The following is a 27,300-nucleotide window of genomic DNA, read 5'->3' as shown; positions in this document are numbered from 1 at the left end:
ACTTGGTATCAGAGAACCAAAGATGTACTTGAACTAGCAATGACCCTAGTGAGGTCATATCCTTACACATGTCAATCCACTTATGAACCTGCAATACTGACCCCCACCCCACCGCTTTCACCGTGGAAGGCTGCAAAGCTTTACTTCAGTATTGTTTTACTTTCATTTAGATGAGCTGAACTCATCACTGACCAGTACCCTGAAAATCTTGGAGGTTCCCAGTTTTGGCAGGGCCATCCCTGCACAGCACAGTGGACCCCCAGGGGACCCACCAGGCTGCCACGTTCTTAAGAGTGTGCTCAATGGACACCACTTGCTGAAGAGGAGCCACACCACTGCTGGTGCAAGGTAACAAAGCTGCTGTCTACACGGTCAAGTGACTGTGGTGGTGTAGTAAACCCATCCGACAGTTCTGCCCTCAACTGTCCAACAGAGAAGAAGGGCGGGATGGATTACAAACACAAAGTGTTCAGTGGCATCACCTCTAAGCTACTGTTGCTGTGTTGCTCAATTTTCAAGCAAAGCACCCCTCGTGTTTAAAATTAAACATGACGGCGATGACAATGACAGCAACAACTCCACGGGCACATCTGCAGAGGCAGAAATGTCCAAGGAAGTAGTTACAGAATTAAGAGATTTGTGCAGTCACCCCCATCCCCTTGGTCTGGATTTGTTTCCACGTGTACTAAGCAAACAGTGAAATGCCATCTTTCCCTAGTTGCTGCGGCATCTGATCCATCAGAAAAGACAACAACCAATCCTTTCAATGAAAGCTGTCCTTCCTTTGCAATAACTGTTACAAAAGCAGGTGGTACTGGTCTGTTCTATCTTAAATAGCCTCCCACAACTGCAACACAGGCAAGTACTAGAAATACATGAAAGGAACTTACCCTATTGGATTCATGCCCAGGAAAGTCACTTGGGGAAGGCAAGTTTTGGGCAAGAATTAGTGAAATTATTTTGCATCTCCAGAGAGAATTTATGCTACCGACATCTAGACTAAGTTTTTCTAAGTCTTAGGAGTGACAGCATAAGAAAGACCCTCAAGCAGGGAATGGAAAGCTCAGTGACACTGACAATGTTAAGGTCCAGACTTCATGTTTAGGGAAAATCTTTCTCTTAAACACTAAAGAGGAGGGGGAGAGGTACAAAATTATTACAGAGCTATTTAGGCAGCATATTAACAGCATTCAACTCCTGCAATGAACCTCAGCCTTATTCCATTTTTAAAAAATTAGCTAAAAGGCAAGAGAGACAGAAACAGACAGAGGGCTCTTCCGTTCACTCGCTCACCCCCAAAATGCCTGCATCAGACAGGACTGTGCTATGCGGACACCAGGCGCTGGGTACCCAATCCAGGTGTCCCATGTGGGTGGCAGGAACCCAATCACTTGAGCTGTCACTGCTGCCGCCCAGTGGGTGCATTAGCAGGAAGCTAGAATCGGAAGGGGAGCCGGGACTCAACCCCAGGCACTCTAATATCAGGAGCAGGCGTCCAGCAGCATCCCACCGCTGCAACAAACGCCTGCCCTGCTCCATTTTTGGTTGCAAACTACATTCACCTTGTGTGCTGATAATTCCTGGGTCGCTCAGGAAATCAAGGTCTGCTGTTTTCCTGAAAAGAGGGCAATTTTCTCCATTATATATTTCTAACATAACAGCTTCATCAAAGAAAATCAACTCCCCCCAGCTATATTAACTACTTAATTACTGGTAGGGAGAATGGTTCTCCAATTTACTTTAGAAAGAAAACTTCACACCATGATTAAAACAACTTTCCTCAGACACACAGGGCAGGACATCTGTAGACAATTAGGCACACAAAGTTCAACTGTCCATTCACATGTTGAAGGGTATATATGCTGAAGGTCAAATGGTTTTCATAGTCCTGTGCACTGTTGTCAGTTACTTCCGGTCCTGACAAAATAATGAGGGGGAAAGGCCCAGAGGGAGCTGGCACGAGAGCAAGATAAAGGCTGCTCGTGACTGCACAGGCGAATATTGTGGAAAACAGTGCAAACCTCTATTTCCCACGAGCCATTGGACCTTGCCAAACTTTAAAGAGGTTATGAATTTCATCACAAAAATTAAACCCCATGAGTAACTGTGGCTTAATTAGTTGGAGGATGAATTAGAAGATGGAGGAAATAATAGTCTAGTGTTTGGGGATATTTCAGTTTTGAAAGCATACATTCAATACTCCTTGAAATGAACAGATACTAAGATAAGATGTGGATTTTTTTGGAGTTACTTAAAGAAGATAATATTTAGCCAACTAAATGTTAACACAGACAACACTAGTATCTCATACATAACTGGTCAGAATTTAGGAGGTTATAAATCAGATTCAGTATCTTATTAGAATAGTCAATGAATTTTTTCTGAATTTCTTTTAGCCCTAAGCTATGTCTCAGAGAATAATTATTTCAAGCCTCAGTGAAATCAAATTACCATATATTTAGTGTTATAAATTACAAATTTACAGGTAGATCAAAAAATCATAAGCTTTTGGTATCAACATTGACTGACTTTCTTGTGACACAGAAAAAATTAATTATAATAATATAAATTTTCAATCTTATATTCATAGTGGACCAGTAAGTCTCACTTTTTTCATTTAGATAACAACAAAATAGAGAATTCTAAGCATGATTTTAAAATACTTACTTTCCACTGGCGGAATCATCATGTTTTTAAAGAGCCAAAAGAAGGCTGGTGCCGCGGCTCAATAGGCTAATCCTCCACCTTGCGGCGCCAGCACACCAGGTTCTAGTCCCGGTTGGGGTGCCGGATTCTGTCACGGTTGCCCCTCTTCCAGGCCAGCTCTCTGCTGTGGCCCGGGAAGGCAGTGGAAGATGGCCCAAGTGCTTGGGCCCTGCACCCCATGGGAGACCAGGAGAATCACCTGGCTCCTGCCTTCGGATCAGCGTGGTACGCCGGCCGCAGTGCACCAGCCGTGGCGGCCATTGGAGGGTGAACCAACGGCAAAAGGAAGACCTTTCTCTCTGTCTGTCTCTCTCTCTCACTATCCACTCTGCCTGTCAAAAAAAAAAAAAAAAAAAAAAAAAAGCCAAAAGGAAAACAGTGGAAATTAAGTTTTTGATCTTCATCACAATAAAAGAAGTATCCAAAAGTGTTAGATGTGTGTACTTTTCTGTCATTAAGTGCTAGTTGCTACCTTAACTTCAGAATGCAAAAATGACAAGGAGCTAAAACATCAAAATCACTTCTGGGATTACTAAGCTAGCTAACACTCGCTTTCAAAAAACAATACTGTTCAAAAGACTAGAAGCAGTTTTTTCTACAGGAGGGACGTGGAACAAAAACCAGCAAACATCTTGGTTACAGAGAGCGTCCAGTGTGATCAGGCCACACTGTGGAGTTGCAGGTGGTGTTCTCCCAGGTGACCTTGCTCTGACAGGCGGGCCTGCAAATCTTAGTGTGCTGCTACAGCTGCTTAAATCACACTTTTGCAAGAAATCTGCCTCTTTCCTGAACGGAATGAAACACAAATGTTTTACAGGAAATGCAAGCTATCACCCTTATCTGCCACTATACAGCCATGCTTTTTTGTAGGGCACCACTGTGTAACTTTAGGTAAATGTCTTACCCTCTCTGTGGCTACATAAAAAGAAGAGGAAGCAGTAACTAATTCAAATTATCTTCCAACATCAGGAAAACCCATTTACTCACTCAGAAATAATCAACACACTTTGATGGAAACGTATTTAACACAGTAATGCCAATTTTTATTTCTCAGTAATTTAAAAAAACTCATACAGTATCTGGGTTCAGAACCTTGCCTCTTTAAAGACAATTCAATATGTTCATGTAAACTTGAATCTTTCCCAAGCAACCTCTGTATGGAACCTGACCACCTCAACACCAGCAGCTCCCTCCAGCAGAGAACTCCAGCTCACACCTCTCACAGCCACTGACACAGGCCCTGCCCCACTGCTGTTCACAAGGCAGGCAGGCAGAACTAGAAACAGCAGAAGGGGCCTGGAGCAAGCCCTGGGTTTGCCATTGTCCCAGAGAGGTCAGGCGGCATCTCCAGAGACCACAAACAGACACCCAAGCATGGCAAACGTGTGAATTGGTGACCCCAGGAAACCCATATCAGAGACAAGGAATACTGCCCAAAGAGAGGAATGGAGGAGGGATTTTCCCAGAAGCCAGTCAAGGCATCATGTGTCTATAACTGACTCTTTGAGTTCAAACTCTCGCTACTGCCAAACGCCGTATGAAAAGAGAATAAAAACAGGACCAGGCAACACACCTTCCACGCGGTAGGTACCTGAGCTGCTTTGTCTAAGGCAGTGACACTGTTCTCTGACATGAGGGTAAGGGAGCTAGAAGCTGTGGAGGATGGGGGAGGGCAGAACTAAGAGGAGCCGATGAAGAGGCAGACCTCCTGAGCCCAACATGCCACCACGACAGAGAAGCAATGAGAAACTCCTAGATCTTTGGCCAATGCCCATAAAAGGCTCTTGGTTTCACTGTGTTCTAACATACTTTGGCTTCGTAGCTGTCTGGTTAATTAGAACATGTGGCACTTATTCAGTTCCTCTTCATGATGCCACAGTGTTAAGAACCACGTTTTCAATGTGTTACCAAGGCTTTAATGAGTAAAATGAGGTTTAGTCAATGCAAGAGAAATCCACAGACTCCCCGCCTGACTGGGTTCCACAGCAAGAAAACTTCCAGATGGACGTGCCCACCCACTGGTGTCATCACTGTGTAGGGCGTGCCACAACTTTAATGCGAGAAACATTGAAGGCTGAACCAGGGAGCTCCAAAGAGCGCAAGCAGGGTTCCCTCCATGAGGGGCTTATGGCCTGGATCAGGGGTGGGGAACGTACGGCCTGCAAGCCTTATCGTTCGGTCTGGCCCTGCCAAGGCAGCTCAAAATTCAGGAAGTCTACAGCAGGTTAATTTTTAAGTTGAAAATCTTGTGTGGCTCATGAATAAAGTTATAAATGTCCATATGGCAGAAAAAAAAAAAAAAAAGATTCCCCACCCCTGGTTTGGCCGAAAAGACAGTTGCTGTTATGTGGTGTGGACTTTAACCAGACAAACTTGGTTTTGAACCCAGCCCTCCTGTCTAGCCCCAAGGCTTTGAGTAAGTAATTCCCACACTGCAACTTAACTGTAACATGTGAACCATGACACCTACATTGCTGGTTTCTTTTCCATATTACATGCACTAATATGCATTACACACTTAGGAAAGTGCCTGGTATACAGTGGGGGCCCATTAGTACTTTACTTCTTCCCCTGATAGAAAGCACATGCAAATATACAGATTTACAATGTAGCACACACATACAGCTATCACTGTGAGGACACAGTGGGTATGGAGGTCATTCAGGATGCCAAGGTCAGAAGTTCTAGATCAACACAGGGGCCAGCTCCATGAAGCTAAGAGTCTGTAAGTTCTGTATCTGCAAATAAAAGGATGGCGGCTCGCCTTTAGTGTAGCAGTTTGGACCCTTCTTGGGATACCCACATCACATATCACAGTGCCTAGGTCTGACTCCTGACTCCTCTCTGGGGAGTCCAGCTTCCTACAGATGCACACTCTGGGAGGCAGGGGGTGATGGCTCGGATGCTTGGGTTCCTGCCACCCACCTGGGAGACCTGGCTGGGGTTCCTGGCTCCTGACTTTGGTTTGGCCCCATCAAGGCAGGGTATTGCAGGCTTTTAGAGAGTGAACCAGGAGATCAGAGTTCTCCCTGGCTTTAAAATAAATTTTAGAAAGAGAAAAGGATGTTTCCGTAGTGCTTTTTAGTGGCTGCTTCAAGGAAGGAAGGAAGGACTTTTCTGTATTTCCTGCACAACCTGAAATGGCCCTACGAGCCAGTGACTGAACAGGGTCCTTTAGTGTTGCCTGCTTCTTAGATAACTGTGATAGATTTAGAAAGGTAGGTTACTATTTTCCAACGCCAGTTCCTTTTAGAAGTAGGAAAAGACAACTATTTTCTTATAGATGACTAGATTGCTTCACATTTGGAAGAAAAGAGAGTTCACAACTCAATTGGGCATATACTGTTGAGTCTGATGTGAAAAATTTTTAAAAATATGTCTTCCAAAGTAGTTAACAAATAATGCTTTGAGCCTGATACTAATAAGCGGATAGATTTTATCAGCACTCAAGCACTGGGTGGCTTCAAATCTTCTGAATGCTTGGGGAGCTCCCAAGGTTGTTTTTTTTTTTTTTTTTTTAAAAAGCAAGTTGGTTCTGTGTGAGAACAACACAGAATCCTCCCACTGCCATTCCAGAATTACTTAAGGCTCTCTGGGGGATCGCTTTTCCCCTAATTGATAGCTAAAAATAATCTGACATGGTTACCTATGGTAACACTATTTTAAGTAAAAAGATACAAAAGATAAATAAGAATGGATGGAAAATAATCTTTTTTTAGTCTGTGACCTTAAGCAAGGTCAGTCACTCCTTGTGGTTAAATAATGTCAACTTTCTAAATCTTCACCAACTTGACAACTAAATGCTTGTGACAAATGCCATGCTTTTGCATCCACAGAGTAGAAAGAGCTGCCGCACCCAGCAGGGTGGCCACCAACCACAGGTGGCCATGGAGCACAGAGATGTGGCCAGCCCAATGTGTGCCATGATACCAGCACATGATGCACACTGGACTTCAAAGCCTTGGCATGATAAGCAGAATGCAAGAAATCCCATTCACACGGTCTCCTTTGCATTCATGGTAAAGTATTCATACTTGGCTCTTTGTGATGAAATATTTTATTCAAGTTAATTTCACTTACTTCTCTCTGTTTTTTAAAATATGGCTACCAGGACATTTAATAATCACACGCGTGGCCTATATTACAGGTGGTTTCAGTAGACAGTGCTGGGAGCGGATGTTTTGGCTTAGCTTACAACTTGGCCTTGCCAGGTGCCCCTCCGTGCATCACTCATGGTCTCTGCCTTGAGCTCCTTCATCTGGAAGAGACCCAGCGCTTGGACCACATGCCTGTTTACAGTCCTCTGTGGCTCTGTGGCTGCTGGTAGAGCAAAAACACAAGGTCTGGGTGCTAACAGGGCTGTCGTTAAGATGTAGGGCAGCTCCTGCCAGAGGTGGGCTCAGAATAGGGCTCCTAAAAGAGCTTGGGGTGTCGCTTATGCCGCCCAGCAACTCACGGGTCTTAAGTATCCAATCAGAGCACTCTGTTCTGTCTTCCGACTTAATTGCCTACCTTCACAAGGTGCAACCTACTGGATTATTTTGTCAGCTTCGCCATAATTTCTTATAAATTTATATACAATCTGCAGCAACCGTGCAACTACAATGTGATAACCTGTGAACATCAGGAACTACAAACTAGAAGAAACTTGTACACGTGGAGCACTCTGTCACCGCTAAGTCAAGGCTGGTGACGGAATGTCTCTCCACTCAGTGTCTCCATCCCACACTTCCCCCAACACCTGCAGTCCTGGCACAGCTTGGCTATGGCATGTCCCCAAGGACTCGAGTGTTGGAAACTTGGTCCCCAGGCTGGTGATGTTAGCAGGCGGTGGGACTTTGAAAGATGGAGCCCTGTGGGAGGTGATGACGTCACAGGGGCACGGCCTGTAGAAGTGACTGGGGGAGCCCTGTTTGTTCCTGATAGAGTGGGCTCTTAGGAAAGAACAGGACTGGCTCCTGCCTGTTCTCTGGCTTCCTGGGTACCCACATGAGGATCTGTCTCCCATGTGCTCCCACTGTGATGGTGACGGCTGCCATGATGTAAGGGCCCTTGCCAGAGGCCAGAGGGATGACACTGTCTGACCTGGGGCTTTCAGCCTCCAAAACTCTCAGCTAAATAAATTTCTTTTCTATGTATGTATGTATGTATACACACACACATACACACAAATATATATATATATAAAGTATTCAACCTCAGGTATTTCGTGACAGCAATGGGAAACACACAGACACGGGGTCACCGCTGTCCAACCCTAGCAATCTTTATGGTAATCCAGCCAGGCTAGGATCAGTCAACAAACAAAAAGAGCACCTTTAAAACAGGAACATACCAACTCCATTAACTGTTTGAGCTGACCTATCTCTTCCGGGAGTGATCCAAGCTTGTTGTTACTTGCGATTAAGACTTTGAGAGGCAGACCACACAGGCAGGCAGGCAGGGCAGACAGCTGATTCCGACTGCAAAGACAATACAACAAGAACACACGTGAATAGCGAGGCCACTTCACACTGTCAGGGAATGGATTTTTTAACCAGAAAGCAAAAACACAGTGACCCGAGAAGATATTTTACAAATACAAAAAGTCCAATGCACCTACTGGATGTGTAATAACTCAGACGGCAAGTGCATAAAAGAAAGAAAAAAGTACAGTTGAGAAAAAGAAAGGTATGGGCAGTTCTGAGGGGACAATGTCCCCCAACACAAGGGATGCCATGGAGGCCCAGCTGGCTGAGCCCCTGGTCAGCCCTGCAGCACACAGACGACGCGTCCTACACAACCAGAGTTGACGGGAAGCTGGCACCAACGGTCCTTTCCCAACCATGTGTGCAGAAACTCAGGCCGACTTAGCTTCATTCTGACACAGCTTCTCTTTGTTGGAACAAGAGCTGCTGCAATTAAAGTCTGTTTTGACGTCTGCAAAGAAGCTAAGTAAAGAAAAAGTCAAGTTGGCCTTCCAGCAAACTGAACCTGAGCCCAGAGTGGATTGGATTGGTTCTGTGTAGTGGCCATAAATCCTAAGTCGGGCCTGGCATGAGGAGGTCCTACCCAGAAAACGTGGAGCTTCCTACTTCTGTCATCCACGCTCAGATTCCTGAGAGCAGGAAAAACAACGGATCCTGAATTCTATGAATCATCCATGTTTACACTCAGCCGTTTATTTCACATTACTCCCCCACAAGCAACCCTTATTTTCTGCAACAAGATAGGAGACAGACGGCTCTGGGTGTCCGGCACTTTCTTTCCCACCACTCTGCTGATGAAGCCACCGACCACACTGCAACATCCACAACTCGGTCAGGCTATTGCAGCTACCTGACAGTTCCCCTCCCTGTGCACACAAGCGTCAAGTTCAAAGGTTAAGTTAAGGCCTGTGGGGTGCAATAAGAGACACACATGCATCTGCAGCTGCTGCCGCAGCGGGGGTAAGAGACAGAGTGGAAACACACAGAATTATTTCCAGTAATCTTTTTGAGGTAGAGGTACAATGAGTGCTTTTTATTTTCATCATTATATTTTGTGCTATTTTTCAAAATTCTTAGAAGTGTTTTTTTGTTTAAAGATTTATTTTATTTATTTGAAAGGCACAGCTACAGAGAGAGAGATCTTCCATCTTCTGGCTCACTTCCCACATGGCCACAACAGTCAAGGCTGGGCCACCTGAAAGCCAGGAGCCATAAACTCATCCTACTCTCCCACACAGGCCCAAATACTTGCAGCATGCTCTACTGCCTTCCCAGGCACATTAGCAGGGAGCTGGATTGGAAGTAGAGCAGCCAGGACTCTGGGATGCCAGCAGAGAAGAAATGTCAATTATAAAAGAAAAAAATCCAACTTAATCTGGATGTATCTGATGTAATCTGGATACTGTATTTCAACTCAAAGTTTTACTTTCCCTGCTCCCCATGTGAAGAGCAGGAAGCTGGTGAATCAAAGGGCATCTTAACTGATGGGCTCAGAAAAAGCAGGTGCTGTGCTGTGCAAAGAACATTTCTTAATCTGGGCACTCCCCTGCCAACACCTCGATTATCACTCCTACTCCAGGCACCCAGTGCTGGGGAATTAGGTCTGGGCAAGAAATGAGATAGCCGTATGTGCTTCCATTGTCCAGATCTGCAAAGAAAGCTACTTCCAGAGAGCAGCAGCAAAAGTGCTTTCTCTACCAGGGCCCAGCACAGGGAGGGAGGAGACAGCCTTGCTGGCGCTCCAAGGACCAGCTGGCTCTTCAGTTCCCCAGCAACGAGGCAGAGGGCAGAGGGCAGAGGGCAGAGGGCAGAGGGCAGGGGGTGGCAGAGAAGCCGCTGTGGCTCCCTCTCTCCCTGCACGGGCCCAGGGAGGCTCTCCTGGCTGGATGAGGGATCTTCCCAGTTCCCTACCAGGAGGGTGTTCTCCAAGCTCTAGAAGAGAATTCAGTTTAGGAAAAGGGGACAAACAACCAATCTGAAATGTAGTTTGTGGTTAGAAAATACTCATTAGTATGCAATTTTGTAAAGTGGCTGCTAGCAAGTAAAAATGTTAGTAGGATAATTCTATTGCTTTAGAGTTGTATTTAAATTTCCTTTTAAAGAAAAGATCATGGGAACAAAAAGCAGTATTTTCAGAAATTTCTGCAGGATTAGCAATTACAGGTTGAGATCTTTCTTAAGTTTCCAAGGGGATAAGAGTTACATTATTCCCAATCTCATAACCATGATGCAGGCAATCCAGCCAGGTTAGCAGACATAGAACTGGGAGGGTCATTTATTTATTTACTTGTTTGTTTATTTATCTGCAAGGCTGAGCAACACAGACAGGGAGGTCTTCCCTCCACTGGTTCACTCTCCAAATGGTAGCAACAAGACAGACCTCGGCTGGACCAAAGCCAGGAGCCAGAAACTCATCCTGGTCTCCCACACGGATGGCAGGGGCCTTGAAGTACGTGCACCTTGTTCCACTGCCTTCCCAGACACATTTGCAAGAAGCTGGATCAGATGCACAGCAAGTGGGACTAGAACTTACACCCTGATATGGGACGCCTGCACCTCAACCTGCCCAGCCACATCGCCGGCCCCTCCTATAGGATTTCAAGTCCTGAAAAGCCGTCTCTGCTCACTCAGACACGTGAGTGTTCAAGATGGCATTGGCTTTCCTCTCCCTGGAACTCCTCCAGGATGGGTACTAACTTAAAAGCGGACTTCTGCTTATGGAAGTATTTGTCATGTCTTTGATGGGAATGGATTCTTTTGCCATTAAAAGCTGCTGATGGCATAGCCTGTCTCCTACTTGTGCCCCAAACAGTCCTCTTTTACGCTGAGTTAATCACCTGTAGACTTAACAAATCCTGGATGCCAGGAACTCAGTGAGGGGACAGCAGGCCCTGGACCCGGGGCACATTTCCTCTACTTCATCCATCTGTTCCCCCGGCCTCCGCTTCACATATTTTATCACAGGATGTTCCTGTATTACTTGTAATTTCCCCAATAGAAAAAGGAAATACACATGCACACAAAAACCCATTAGCTCTCCAGCAAATATTTATCAAGCGGAGGAAAACTGCACTCCCTTTAATCCTGTACCCACTAAAGACCACATCAGCAGCCTTGGCTTTTTGAAACTGCTCATCTGGCAGCAATTTTTCTTCAGCAAGTAAGAGCGCCGCAGGCCGTGGTCCACCAGCCTGCCCCACTTGTCTCCTGCAGGCCTCTGCACTATAAACAGACCCTCGCAGAAAGCATTTTAAAAGTAAGGCCACAGAGTATTTGGTGAGGTTATGGCCAACATCAATTTTCACATGTAGCCTATGAGCTACATCTAAAAGTAAAATTCAGGATTTTTTTTTTCCCTCACTACTACTGAAGAGCAAATCTGTAGGAAAATGGGGCTGCCCATTTGGAAGTAGAAACTATGCACTTAGCTAAATGCTGGGAGATTTCTCGCCCTCCCCAGAGCTGGCTTGCCTGTCTCCTGCCACTGTCCCTGCCCAGACTTCGTGGCAGATTGAGCAGGGAAGGCAGCAGGCTGTTAACAGGTGCATGCTTTCTGCTAATGCTTGGGTTTCCAACCTTTTAAATTAAACGACTCTCTGCCAGATTTGTTTATTTCCTCATTTCAGGATGAAATAACCAAAATGTTTCTGGCAGCCTACATTTGCAGGAATAAATTTCTCTTGGCTTCAAGTATCAGTCTCACATTTAGTTCCTAAATTAAGGAATTCACAAGCCAAGTCACTTCTTATGGTTAAAACTTTTAGATAACTTTTAAAGCATCTAATTTTAACATATTATTACTGGCTTCTTCAAAAGGTAATTTTTCATAATTATAAAGACATGCCATATTTCATAAGTGATTTTATGATGAGGGCATAATTTTATTTTTAAGACATAATTTTAATCTATTGGATTATATTTTTTTATTTTTAGTGTAAGGGTTCAATTAATAACAAAACAGAACTCACTTGGGAACCAACTGAAGGAAAATTTCTATAAGAGATTTACTGGGGCCGGTGCTGTGGTGTAGTGGGAAAAGCCACCACCTGCAGTGCCTGCATCCCATATGGGCACTGGTTTGAGTCCCGGCTGCTCCGCTTCCGATCCAGCTCTCTGCTATGGCCTGGGAAAGCAGTGGAAGATGGCCCAAGACGCTGGGCCCCTGCACCCGCGTGGGAGACTCGGAAGAAGCTCTTGGCTCCTGGCTTTAGATCTGCGCGGCTTCTGCCGTTGTGGACATCTAGGGAGTGAATCAGTGGATAGATGACCTCTCTCTCTCTCTCTCTCTCCCCCTCTCTCTTTCTGCCTCTCTATAACTCTGCCTTCCAAATAAATAAGTCTTAAAAAAAAAAGAGAGAGAGAAAGAGAGAGAGAGATCTACCTACTCAATCGGCTTCTCGGTGTGGTAGAAAGGCCATCAATTATGGAATCCGCAGACCTGGGGGTTCAAATCTGATCTTGGCCACAAATTCTCTCTAAGACTTTAGGTAAATCATTCAATTGCTCCAGTTTCATTGGCTATGAAACACAGACAATAAGACCTAACTTATGTGAGTCTATGGGATGCAAAAGTGCTTTAGCCCAACACCACATCCATATATAAAAATTAAGTGATATTCAACTATTAATGTGGCCAGGCAAAGGAGAGGTTACCAGAAAGAAATTAGGTGTTTAGCTTGATTTTATTTATTAACTTTATTTATTGTATTTTTTAATTGTTAAAATTTTAGCCACTGTTAAAATATTATTTTGTGCTTCATTTGATCAAGGTCCATCAAATAAAAATAAAGACAATCACCCAGAGACAGGCTAGGCTAGAAAATTCTAGGGCAAACAAACCAAGTATCTTTTTAAAAAAGATTTATTTATTCATTTGTTTATTCATTTGAAAGGCAGAGTTACAGAGAGAGAGAGAGAGAGAGACATCTTCCATCCACTAGTTCACTCCCCAGTGGGCCACAACAGCAGGAAGTGAGCCAGGCTGAAGCCAAGAGACAAGAACTCCAACAAGGTATCCTACATGGGTAGCAGAAGCCATCTTCCACTGCTTCCCTCAGTGCACTAGCAGGGAGCTGGATTGGAAGTGCAGCAGCCAAGACTAGAATCAGCACTCATATGGGATGAGAGCATTGCAGGCAGCAGCTTAACCCACTGGGCCACGCGCTGGCTCCTAAGTATCTATTCCCAACATGGATAATCAAGACTCAGCACAAAACCCCTTGAGTTACATTTTCCCTCCCATCTTCTCTAATTTAGGTTCCTTTCACTTCTCTAGGAATACGGAAATAGCCAGAGACCCACCTCTATTTACTACTTGATTTTCAAACAGTAATAGCAATGATGATGTGGAATCATTAACCATCAAAAAATTGTTAGGAAAATGCCTTGGGACACAGAGAATGCAAAACACGCCTCCATATGTGGAAACCCCAAGCTCACTCTACAGTGAGTCCCAGCAATGGAAGGAACTAGTAAGCATCCAGCAGTTATTATTTGTTTGAATATTGTTGCCTGTCATTGCTATCAGACCTACAGCAAACAGCAATTATTTTACTTTAGCCAAGGAAGTTCACCTTTTTTTGACAAGATCCTTCACTCAGTCTTGTTCTTATACTGTTTTATGCATACTCTGTTCACCTTTCAGTTAAAAAAAAAAAGTCATTACTTACTGTTTTGCATATGACACCTGACTGTTAATTGTCTTTAAACACACATGGCCGTAAACAATATCCATACAGAAGAACCATTTCCTTTTTCCTGCTTGAACCATTCTGAAGAATCTGTCATGGCAGAATGTCTCACCCTTGTTTCCCCTAACTAATGACCGAGAACTTCCCTTTCATCACCAGCCCTCCCCCTCATTCCCACCATGTTCTTTAAGACAATTGCCAGTAACAACAACAGCCTTGCTTGAAGATGCCTGCTGATGTTTCGGTCAACTGTAACTTCCATGTTCCATAGCTAAAATCAACTGAAGACTATCACAGCACTCAACTGTACAGCTGAACTATAATATTTACATGAAGTGTTGAAGACTGATATCTAATTATATGTGTGTGTGTGTATGCATCAAGTTTAGGAGCCCAAGTTTCAATCTAACTTTGAAAGCAGTTATGCTAACTACAACTTCGGTATGACAATCATTTGAAATCTGCAAATGTTTCAAAACTAGAAACACTGAATCATCATGTCAATTGCATCCTGAACCAGTTCTTGAAAGCTATACCAATCAATTTCACACTCTGCACAGAGAAAAGCCACCTGTTGAGAGGTAAAGGATTAACTTTAGAGAGAACTGTAAGATAAGCAGGAAGGAAATGGAATCGAAAAACCACTCGGATCAGGCACATTTCTGCAACAGCCATTTACTTCACTGAGCATTTTCACGGTGCATACCTGCTCCATATTTGGGCTACTGCAACTGCGCTGGTTTCCCACAATAACATCCTATCAGTCTCCTCTTGAGTACAAATGAACCGCTGCTTAAAATACCCCATGTGTTTCTGTACTCATAGCAATCAGCAACTGCTGTCTATAGTTAGAGTTCAAAGGGCAGTTACTGATCACCAGCTCCGTCTCAGTTATTTTCTCTCTTTCTTCTAAGTCTTCTTCAGTTCCCAAAAGATTAGGCCTATGTGGTATGCTCAACTATTTCTTTAAATTCCCCTCATTTTAAAATGAAACTGGTCAAAATCAATGGTGGTTTGACAGAGAACTCAGTATTTAAAACCAGCAAGAGTATTAACTGGCCAAACACCTGCAGAGGCAAGCCTGTATAGTTTTTGGGGTTTTAAGTATTAAGACTGTAACAGACTGAGTCCCATGTCTTGAAAAACACTACCGTGGAGAACTTTGCTCCTGGCATATAGGAAAATCATCACTAAATGGCTAGGAAAGGGGGCAGGTGGTAAGCCTAGCAGTTGAAATGTTGGCTAGGAAGCCTACATCCCACATCCAAGTAACGCTGTTTGATTCCAGGTTCCTGCTAATGCATATTCCAGGGGGCAGCAATGGTGGTCCAAGTAATCGTAATTGGGTTCCTGCTACCCATGTGGGAGACCCGGATTGTGCTGCCAACTCCTGGTTTCATTCCCAAGCCAGCTCCAGCCACTATGGGCTTTTGAGAAGTGAACCAGCAAATGGGAATACTCTCTCTCTCTCTCTCATAAATGACATTATCTTTTACAAATGGCTTGGAAAGATGAATTGGAACTGAAGACAGTTCTCTCAATTTTTAGAACTATATTCCAGGTAGAATGGGCTTTATTTCCTATTACAAAGAAGATACACCTACTGTATTTTTCTTTTATGCCACCCCACTAGAGCCAAAAAACATAAAATTGTACTTCAGTGTCCAGGAGGAATTGGTTCCAGGACTTCTGTTGAATACTGAAGTCTGTGGATAGTCAAGTCCCTTCTACAAAATGTCATAAGATTTGGACACAACCTATGCATATGCACCTGTTTGCTATAAATCCTCTCTAGATTATTTGTGCTAAAACAAAGTAAATGCTTTGTAAATACCTGTTTTACTACATTGTCTAGGGAATAACAATAAGGGGGAAAAGTCTTTACATGCTTGGTACAGACATGTTTTCCTGAATATTTCGGATGGCTGAATTCATGGATAAGGAACATGTGGATATGGAGGGACTGACTCTCTGTATTTTGTACTCCAACATCCCTTTCCCCCTGTAAAAAAAAGGGGGGGGGGGTATTGACATTGACTTAAACAAACAGAGGCTACTCAGATCAATTTTTCAGGGACATTGACTTCTTAAAAATATTCACAATAAAATTAAGATATTAAAATGCTGGGTAGGGAGGCAGTCCTGTGGCATAGTGGGTAAAGCTGCCACTTGCAGTACTAGCACCCCATGTGGGCACCAGTTAGAGACCCGGCTGCTCCTCTTCCAACCCAGCTCTCTGCTTGTGGCCTAGGAAAGCAGTGAAAGATGGCCCAAGTGCTTGGGCCCCTGCAACCGTGTGGGAGACCCAGAAGAAACTCCTGGCTCCTGGCTTTGGATTGGCCTAGCTCAGGCTATTGCAGCCATTTGGGGGAGTGAACCAATGAATGGAAGACTCTCTCTCTCTCTCTCTCTCTCTCTCTCTCTCTCTCTCCCTCTGTCTCACTGTAACTCTGCCTTTCAAGTAAATAAATAAACCTTATATTAAAAAAAGGATGCTTGGGCCAGCACCGTGGCGTAGTGTGGTGGGTTAAGCCGCCACCAGCAATGCTGGCATCCCACACTGGAGCTCTATTTGAGTTCTGGCTACTCTGCTTCTGATCCAGCTTCCCACTACTGCACCTGAGAAGGCAGTGGAAGACAGCACGAATGCCTGGGTCCCTGTCACCCAAGTGGGGGACTCAGATGGTATTCTGGGCTCCTGGCCTTGGTCTGGCCCAGCTCTGGAAGTTGGAGCCACTTGGAGAATAAAACAGCAGATGGAAGATCTCTCTGTGTGTCTTTCCCTCTCTATGTCAGTCTGCCTTTCAAATAAATAAAATTGAAATATATAAAAAATAAAGATGCTTGAATATTGCTACTCACCATTTAAAGATACGTCTCCCCATCTTTTTTTTAGGGAGTTTTGCATGTATAACATTGACATGCATAAATACTGCTCTATGTACATCCTCTTTTTCCCACTCCTTCTTCCAAGGAAATGACTCTTCAGATGACTTTTACTGTGCAACTTGATATCTTTTTTAAAAATATTTCCAAAGCACAGTTTATGGATTACAATGGCTTTTTCCCCCCATAACTTCCCTCCCACCCGCAACACTCCCATCTCCCGCTCCCTCTCCCATTCCATTCACATCAAGATTCATTTTCAATTATCTTTATATACAGAAGATCAATTTAGTATATATTAAGTAAAGATTTCATCAGTTTGCACCCACACAGAAACACAAAGTGTAAAATACTCTTTCAGTACTAGTTATAGCATTACTTCACATTGGACAACACATAAAGGATAGAGATCTTACATGAGGAGTAAGTACACAGTGACTCCTGTTGTTGACTTAACAATTTGACACTCTTGTTTATGGCGTCAGTAACCTCTCTAGGCTCTACTCATGAGTTGCCAAAGCTATGGAAGCCTTTTAGTTTGCCGACTTCAATCTTACTTAGACAAGGTCATAGTCAAAGTGAAAGTTCTCTCCTCCCTTCAGAGAAAGGTACCTCCTTCTTTGATGGCCCTTTATTTCTACTGGGATCTCACTCGCAGAGATCTTTCATTTGTTTTTGTTTGTTTGTTTGTTTGTTTGTTTGTTTTTGTCCAGAGTGTCTTGGCTTTTCATGCCTAAAATACTCTCATGGGCTCTTCAGCCAGATCCAAATGCCTTAAGGGCTGATTCTGAGGCCAGAGTGCTATTTAGGACATCTGCCATTCTATGAGTCTGCTGTGTATCTCACTTCCCATGTTGGATCGTTCTCTCCCTTTTTGATTCTATTAGTTAGTATTCGCAGAAACTAGTCTTGCTACTTGATATCATTAAAATTAAGTTCTTCTCAACCACTCTAATATTTTTACATACCAATAACACATGCTCTTTATCAATAACACTATAAAATCTACCTACTTTACTCAAATACTGGATCCTTTTTAACCCACACAGCAATTTGTGTGATGACATAACATGCCACAAAACAGTGCTGACACTTCAATAAATGGTATTTATATGCACAACAATCCTGTAACATAAACAGACTCAAAAACCAACACTGCACAGGTAACTGAGATACCGTGCTCCACGTTCCTGGCAAGTGAGTCACTTTGTGTCTAGCTTTTACATCAGGTGAGCTGGCCCTCAAATCAGATCTGAGGTCTTCCCTCTAACAACACAGCCTCGTCACATTTATCCTGGGATAGAGCGTGAAGGCAGGGCAGGTGTTCAACCTAGGAGTTAGGCCACTGGCTGGGACACCTTCATCCCATACTGGAAGACATGGGTTCAATGATTGGCCCCAGTTCCTGGCTCCTGCTTCCTATTGATGTGGATGCTGGGAGGTAGTGGTGATGGTTCAAGTAGCTGAGTTACTGTCACCCATGTGGGAGAAATGGACTGAGTTATGGGTTATTGCAGGGCCTTGAGGAGTGAACTAGCATGTGGAAGACTCTCTCTCTCTTTCTCTTTCTCTCTCTCCCTCTCTTTTCATCTCTCTTCCCTTCTCAAATAAATACATTTTTAAATGTTTTTGAAGAAAGTGAAGGTAAGCCAAGAAAACAATAGGAAAAAGGCACAGAGGCCTGAGCGGGAAGCAAGAAGATGTTGAACTGGGACCTAATGAATGATTTGTGTAAAAGGGATGATGGAAACAAGTCAAAAATAACTTCTGAGGTTCCAAGCTGGGGTGCTGGAGACAAACAGGAGGAGCACGAGCAGGAAAGCAACCAAGTATATCAATTTACAAAAGAAGATCAGGAGCTCAGTTTAGCACAGACTTAATTTTGAGGCGTCAATAGGACATCTAAGAGGAAATGAATGTTAGGCAACCGGGAAAATGAGCGTTAGTGTTCAAAGGGACAGAGAATGTATTTGAGACACGCAAGACATGAGGTATGAGGAAGAAGGTTTAAGGGCCAAAGCTTTGAGGACTTTTAGCGTTAAGGTACACAAAGAGAAAGAACATTCACACATGGGAATACAGGGAAGCAATAGAAAGAGACAGACAAGAGACTACAAAAGTATGTGACTGAAACCAAGGAAGAAGGTGCTGTGGTTTCCAACACCGAAAAGCAGCCCAGTATTTCCTACACCCTTGGATTGCCTGCTCTGGGCAAGAACCTGCTCTAAGCTCTGAAAATCAGACATTCCCAAGACGAAGCAGCATCTTGCTCTGTTGGTGTCTCCCAGACCCTACACAAACTCAGAGCATGTATTTTAAAAGCTGTGGCGGCTGATATTGCCTACTGAAATTCTAAAGCCAAAAAGACTGCTAAAGAAGAAGGAAAGCGAGACTTCTTTTATCCGTCGGATCACATGAGGCGGAATGAAATGTTCCGTGTATCCCTAAGAACTCTTTGCACAAATGCCTGCAGATGTGGGGCATGGCTGTCCCGTGCTGAAAGGCTGATTCCGCTCAAGACCCAGGCTGGCTCTCCTGGTGCTGAGGTCATCATGGCCTCTCTCTGGGACTAATGCTGTAGATTAAGTGCTAACAGTTCACTAAAATCCCTTCAAGATCCCCCATTCAAATTACTGACCAAACAGAAGGTAACGCACACGAGGTGCCTCCTCAGTTGAAACCACTTCCCACGCGACACACAGTCAGGCTCTGATTTTCAGAGACAGGATCTAAAAGCGACTTTTGCAATATCCACTGAACATCACTCGGTTTTTTTTTTTTTTTTTACAAATAATTTTTTAGATATTTTATTTGCTTGTAAGGAAGACAGAAAGACACCCCCCCCCCCCCCCCCCCCCAGTCCACTGGTTCACTCTCCAAATGCCTGAAACTTCTGGGTCTGGGTCTGGACCAGGGCCAGAGTCAAGAGCTAAGAACTCAATTCGGGTTTCCCACGAGGGTGGCAGGAACCCAACCACTTCAACCACTTGCTGCCTTCCAAACTGTGCATTAGCAGGGAGCCAGAAACAGGAGCCAAGCATGGACTAAGCCAAAAAGTCACCCCATTTATTTAAATACTTACATTACCATCTAGAAAATCCCCTAACAACTATTTCACAATTATAAAGCCATCCTGAAGGGCATACAATGCAAAGGAGAGAGTTTGTTCAACAGGATAATAAAGATGGAAATACTCCATAAACTGTAAGAGGTCAAAGATCTAGATTCTCTTTACTTCTATTACTTATGAAATAGTGTGGCTTAGGGATAAGTCATTTCTATTTCTACAGGAAAGTGTTGAAGTACTCAGATATGACAGTATGATGGTTGAATCCTAACAGCTATTAACAAGTAGTGATTATGACGATGATTCTCCAAATCCACACCAGTGTTGAAATGATATTATGATATTGTTTCAAAGTTTTTTAAAAAAATCTGTTTAATAAGGAAAATCAAAGTAGTTGGAGCACATTTGTTTGGGGCTTGAAGAATAAACCTGGAGAATTACTTTGGTTAAAAAAACAAACATTGAATTAGGATGTATCTACCCCATTTCCAGAGACCTGACCTGCAGTACACAGATCTTAACATCTCTATTAAAATCAGAAACTGAACTAAAAACAAAGCCAACAAATTCTGACAGGGCTCCAGCTATCAAAGCCATAATATCCCTTTTGTGTGTCTGGGTTCTTTTTTCAATACAAACACTGAACTAAATCAACATCTGTGACCAGGTAATGTGCATAATGGAAAAATCCTCTCAGGAAGCCCTGCCAAGTATGGGTTATACTAAAAGGAATGGAATTTGATAAGAAATATCCACTTGCTAACTCATTTGCACTTTGCAAAGCCTGGAAGCTACCAATGTCAACAGACAAAATTTTACAGGCCTGGGAACTTATAAACACATTATGATTTTTAGGGACCACTGGCCATAGGTTCCACCTTGAAAAAAAATGACCAGTGAGCTCTCGACAAGGCAAGGCTGGGGCCAGGTGTTTGGCATAGTGGTTCAGGTCCATGTCAGAGTGTCTGTGTTTGAATCCCACCGCTGCTCCTGATTCCAGCTTATTACTAACGCATGCCCTGAGAGGCAGCAGGGATGGCTCAAGTCCTTTGGACTCCGCCACCCATGTAGGAGAGTCAGATTGAGTTCTTAGCCCCTGGCTTAAGCCTGGCCAAGATCTGGCTGGTGTGGTCATTTGGGAGTGAACAAATGGATGGGTGACCTCTGCCCATCTCTCTCCTCTCAAAATAAATAAATAACTTAATTTTTAAAAAAAGAAGAAGAAAAGGCAAGTTTAAACCACATATAGCTGGTGGTATCTGTGTACTAGACTCCTGATGGTCTCTTTCATCTATTATTCTTTACAACTATTTTTAGATAATTTTGAGTTCTCACTCAGTTCACTGTATTTTTATATCTGGCTGCTGATCGGTCATTTGACAATACAACATGGTGACCACAGACCAGAACCAAAACATATACACTTAGATAGTACAATATTTTCATTTGCCCTTCGAATGAAATAAGATCATCGAGACAAGATATGGGATTCAAGTAAAATTATTCTAAAGGCAGAGAGACAGAGAGACCTTCTATTTGCTGGTTTACTCCTCAAATGCCTACAACTAGGGCTAGGAGATTGAAGCCTTATCTCCCATGTGGGTGGCAGGAACCCAGCTCCTTGAGCCATCACCTGCCACCTCCCAGCATTCACAGTAGCAGGAAGCTGGAATCGGAAGCAGAGCCAGGACTCAAACACGGGCACCCCCATACTTGGCTATCCCAAGCTGCATCTTAACGGCTACACCAATGCCTGCCCCAACAAGTTTGCTTTAACTTGAACAAAACGCTTCCCTTTTTCCAGTTTGGAAGACACCACCAATCTTCTCATTGTCCACAAAGAAACATTATCTTATAATCGAGATATTCTTCAGAAATGCCAATAGAGAGAGAACAGCAAAAACTAATTTTTTACTTTACAATAAAAAATTTCAAAAAACTTGTGCTTTCTATGGCAACTCTACATGTGGGAAATAGAGAGTGACATGCTGAGGATTAAGGATTACTTCTCAGAATGATTCCCAAAGGAATGTGGGAATACGGGTTACACCACCATCAGGAAGCTGAGTTTCTGCACATTGTTTAGCAGCCAAAGAGGATGCCAGGTTGCAGAGAAAGCAGCCAAAACAGATTCCTTTTTATGGCATGATAACTTTTTTTTTCCCCCAAGATACTGCCCATTTCTGTACAGGCAATGCCTCAGAACCCACTCCCAGCAGGCTGGGAAAGACAGAGACGTCTAAGGAACTAAGGCAGGCCTGGCTGGGTTTCACTCTAGGAAGCCAAACCACAGACCAAGAGTTCTGGAAGCCACGTGATCCAAGGCTGTAAAGGACTTTCATTTGTTGGCAGCCTCTATCCCTGAACCTTTCTGAGAGGAGCCTTTGAAGCCAAGGTCTCTATTGTTACGCGAACAACATCCCTTGCCTTGCCAAGAGTTCTCTGCTGCTCTCTCCTTATTCTGTTTTCCTAAGACACATGTTCTTCATGAGCCTCCTCAACAACAACCTCTCCAATAACTTCAAATAGATTTGAAATTTCAGGAGGCTTTTCTGTGGAGTTCAGGTTCAAAGTGTTTGTTCCTCTATAGGAACAAGCCTTGCCTTGCATTTTTATTGGTCTTGGCCACATTTCTTGAAATAGACGCTTTGTAACAGAAAGAGACACAGAAGCACATATACGAAGCTAAGATAAACTTTTGTTGTGAACACCAAGAAGCAAAGATTAGAGGCCCAGATCCTTCAGCCAAAGGCTGTGTAAACAGCAATAAATCACTATTTTCTACAAACATTTCTATCATGGGAGAAAATGTGGAAAACATTTCAACGTTTTTAACTGTATTTCACACTGAAGATTTTTTTTCATGTGCTAATTAAGCCCATCACTAGTTTAAGACATGAGTGAGGTTGTTGGCAACAAGCACCCTTTGGATATTCAAGACTAATATTTGCTGAGAGATTCTGTCAACAAGAAGCTGTAGAGGCAGTGACACCACTTCTGTTATCACTGTCATCATTATCATCACCATCATGTTTACCATAATGCCAGCATCAGCACTACCTTATTACCCTTATCACCATCACCGCTATTACCTCCTCATCAGCACCATCACCACCACACTCATCCTCCTCATCATCACCATCACCAGCACACTCATCCTCATCGTCACCACCATCACCACCACACTCATCCTCATCGTCACCACCATCACCACTATGATCTCCTCATCATCACCATCACCACTACACTCATCTTCCTCCTCATCGTCATCACCATCACCACTATCATCCCCACTATAATACTCACCATTATCACCATCTTCACCACCACTATTATCATTCTCATCAACACCACTGTCACCATCACCACCTCCACCAGAGTCATCCTCACCATCATCACCACCATTATCATCTTGATCATTATCATCATCATCACCACTGTTATCCTCACTACTGTCACATCACCTCCAAGCACTATAATTACCACCACCACCACCATCATCCTCATCACCACCATCACCATTAAACACTTACAGGAACTTACTATGTTGCAATATACAACATACTCTACAGAGTGCAATGAATTTTTTTTTCTTTTTTTAAGAAAGCTTTTATTTAATAAATATAAACTTTATAGGTACGGCTTTTGGAATATAGTGGTTCTTCCCCCCATACCCACCCCCACTCCCATTCCACCTCTGACTCCCTCTCCTATCCCATTCTTCATTAAGATTCATTTTTAATTATCTTCATATACAGAAGACCAACTCTATTCTAAGACTTCAGCACTCAGAGTGCAATAAATTTTGATTGTTTCTCATAAATTCAAAGTAGCTTCATATGGTATCGTTCTTGCTTTGAAATGCAATTAGTAACTTCCATACATAATTTATCAAGTGAAAAAAATGAGTATACAGTGAGACCGTGCTTAACTTTAAGTATAGAAATATGAAACTGTCAAAATTGGAAATTCAGTTTTCTTTGCACTATGTCAGCTACCATGTTTTCTTGTTAGCAGAAACAAGGAGGGGGATGGGTGGATGTGGTGCAGCAGGGGAGGCCACCATTTGGGACGCCTGCATCCCCATCTCAGAGCGCCTAGGATCAAGTCCCGAGGGAGCTCAGGACCAAATGCAATCCAGACGACCACGACCCCACAGCTCCTCGGCAGCACGTACACACTGCAGCGCCAGCCCGGCACGTACACACTAAATGGAACAGGGCGGCAGCCCCTTGTAGCACACACTTATCAACGATGACAAGATCTAGGTTTCCATGACAAGATCTAGGCCTGATAAAAACAAGCTAGAAAGGGCTGCAAGAAGACTGCCCCCGGCCTTCACCGTAACTAACGGATAACCTTACCTTTGCTCCTTGGAGACGACGTGGTCAGGTCATACAAATACCCTAGACTGCTCGACCTCCGCAGCTGAGTCTCTCCACCCACCAGTCCCTCTGACGGAACTGTTCAGAGCTTCTTACATAAAACGTCACGTCTTCTACTCTCACCATTGTGTCTGGTTTTTTAAATCGTCATTGACACCAGAACATGAACTCAGCCTCATCTCCCCAGTTCTCCTGTAACAGTCCCGCCTCCACTTCTGATGCACCTTCCTAATGCACCAGGAAGGCAGCAGATGATGGACCAAGTGCTGTGTTCCCGTCACCCACATGGGTGACCTGGATGGAGTTCTTGGCCCTCTGCTTCGTCCCGGCCCTGCCCTAGGTATTGCAGGCATTTGGGGAGTGAACCAGCAGGTAGAAGATTGCTTTCTCTCTGTTTCTGTCTTTTCCTCCATCCCTCCCTGGCACCACTCCATTCCCTGTCACTCTGCCTTTCAAATAAAAAAGAAAAGAAAAAAAAAAAGAAATGTGGAAAGATCTTTACTACAGAAAAGAAAATGTTTGCTGATAATTATTTGTAAAATCAGATGAATTTTCCTGTTTGCTAAAGCTGTTTCAAATAAAAAGCTATATTTTATATAACCCCCCTTAAGTGTGACCTCAAAAATAATTTGTATTTAATTTTCTGAGAGGCATACCAACTCCCCCAATATATTTCTTTTTTTATAACATTTATTTAGTAAATATGAATTTCCAAAGTACAGTTTATGGATTACAATGGCTTTTTCCCCCATAACTTCCCTCCCACTCACACCCCTCCCATCTCCCGCTCCCTCTCCCATTCCATTCACATCAAGATTCATTTTCAATTATCTTTATATACAGAAGATCAATTTAGTATATATTAAGTAAAGATTTCATCAGTTTGCACCCACACAGAAACACAAAGTGTAAAATACTCTTTCAATACTAGTTATAGCATTAATTCACATTGGACAACACATTAAGGACAGAGATCCTACATGAGGAGTAAGTACACAGTGACTCCTGTTGTTGACTTAACAATCTGACACTCTTGTTTATGGCGACAGTAATCTCCCTAGGCTCTACTCATGAGTTGCCAAGGCTATGGAAGTCTTTTAGTTCGCCGATTTCGATCTTATTCAGACAAGGTCATAGTCAAAGTGGAAGTTCTCTTCTTTCAGAGAAAGGTACCTCCTTCTTTGATGGCCCTGTTCTTTCCACTGGGATCTCACTTGCAGAGATCCTTCATTTAGGTCTTCTTCTTCTTCTTCTTCTTCCTCTTTTTTTTTTTTTTTTTTCCCCAGAGTGTCTTGGCTTTCCATGCCTAAAATACTCTCATGGGCTCTTCAGCCAGATCCAAATGCCTTAAGGGCTGATTCTGAGGCCAGAGTGCTGTTTAGGACATCTGCCATTCTATGAGTCTGTTGTGTATCCCGCTTCCCATGTTGGATCGTTCTCTCCGTTTTTTATTCTATCAGTTAGTATTTGCAGACACTAGTCTTGTTTGTGTGATCCCTTTGACTCTCAGACCTATCAGTGTGACCAATTGTGAACTGAAATTGATCACTTGCACTAGTGAGATGGCATTGGTACATGCAACCTTGATGGGATTGTATTGGACTCCCCTGGCACGTTTCTAACTCCACCATATGGGGCAAGTCCGATTGAGCATGTCCCAAATTGTACATCTCCTCCCTCTCTTATTCCCACTCTTATATTTAACAGGGATCACTTTTCAGTTAAATTTCAACACCTAAGAATAATTGTGTGTTAATTACAGGGTTCAACCAATAGTACTAGAACAAAAAAAAATACTAAAAGGGATAAAGTATTACATTGTACATCAACAGTCAAGACAAGGGCTGATCAAGTCACTGTTTCTCATAGTGTCCATTTCACTTCAACAGGTTTCCCCTTTGGTGCTCAGTTAGTTTTCGCCGATCAGGGAGAACATATGATATTTGTCCCTTTGGGACTGGCTTAATTTATTCAGCATAATGTTTTCCAGATTCCTCCATTTTGTTGCAAATGACCAGATTTCCTTGTTTTTTTACTGCTGTATAGTATTCTATGGAGTACATGTCCCATAATTTCTTTATCCAGTCTACTGTTGATGGGCATTTGGGTTGGTTCCAGGTCTTAGCTATTGTGAATTGAGCTGCAATAAACATTAATGTGCAGACAGCTTTTTTGTTTGCCAATTTAATTTCCTTGGGTAAATTCCAAGGAGTGGTATGGCTGGGTTGTATGATAGGGTTATATTCAGGTTTCTGAAGAATCTCTAGACTGACTTCCATAGTGGCTTAATCAGTTTGCATTCCCACCAACAGTGGGTTAGTGTCCCTTTTTCCTCACATCCTCTCTAGCATCTATTGTTGGTAGAACCCCCAATATATTTCTTTTTAAAAAAAGATTTTATTTATTTATTTGAGAGAAAGAGTTACAGTGAGAGGGATAGAGAGAAAGGTTTTCCATCCATTGGTTCACTCCCCACATGGCTTCACCTGCAGGAGCTGTGCCAATCTAAAGCCAGGAGCCAGAAGCCTACTCCAGGTCTCCCACATGGGTGCAGGGGCTCAAGTGCTTTCCCAACCCACAGCAGAGAGCTGGATCAGAAGAGGAGGCGCCAGGACTAGAACTGGCGCCCATATGAGATGCCAGCACTGCAGGCAGAGGATTAACCTACTGCGCCACAGTGCCAGCCCCAGTATATTTCTAAATTAATGATAATGCCATGCTTTGACTGACGATATGCTTGCCGCTTTGGCAACTCAGTAGCTTACTCAATCTGAGTCTCCATTTCCTGTTCAAGTGAAGGGACTGGCAGGCTTCCCCAAAAGTCAGAAGTTAACAAGGCCCATCATGCCCCGTTGCCACATCCAAAAAGACGCACATTTTATCCTGTTGACTTAATATTCTTTTAGGGCCCAAAAGGCCATCTGTGGTTGTTGTGAGACTTGCTGTCATGTGCACACACAAGCACACTATTCTGAGTTCCTCCTGGTTACCGGCTTTGGAATGGCTAAGGGATGCAAGGATGGCAGTTTGCAAACAAGAATTCACCCAGACAGCACTACTCAACGTTTTAGAAGACTTAGCAACTTAATTAGATGCTA

General features: G+C 43.4%; 1 protein-coding gene across 5 annotated transcripts in view; it reads right to left on the bottom strand.

Moving 5' to 3' along the window:
* Positions 1–27,300, bottom strand: part of LRCH1 (leucine rich repeats and calponin homology domain containing 1) — a 211,699-nt gene that overhangs the window by 75,856 nt on the left and 108,543 nt on the right. For all 5 annotated transcript variants that reach the window (XM_051832282.2, XM_051832281.2, XM_070048799.1 and 2 more), the window contains exon 3: positions 8,042–8,168. In XM_051832282.2, coding sequence (XP_051688242.1) covers positions 8,042–8,168 — 127 coding nt within the window. The remainder of the gene's footprint in view (positions 1–8,041; positions 8,169–27,300) is intronic.

Source organism: Oryctolagus cuniculus, chromosome 9, assembly GCF_964237555.1.
Source record: "Oryctolagus cuniculus chromosome 9, mOryCun1.1, whole genome shotgun sequence".
NCBI classification, from domain to species: domain Eukaryota; kingdom Metazoa; phylum Chordata; class Mammalia; order Lagomorpha; family Leporidae; genus Oryctolagus; species Oryctolagus cuniculus.
The sequence above is the reverse complement of the archived record's forward strand: the minus strand, read 5'-3'. Positions and strand labels throughout refer to the sequence as shown.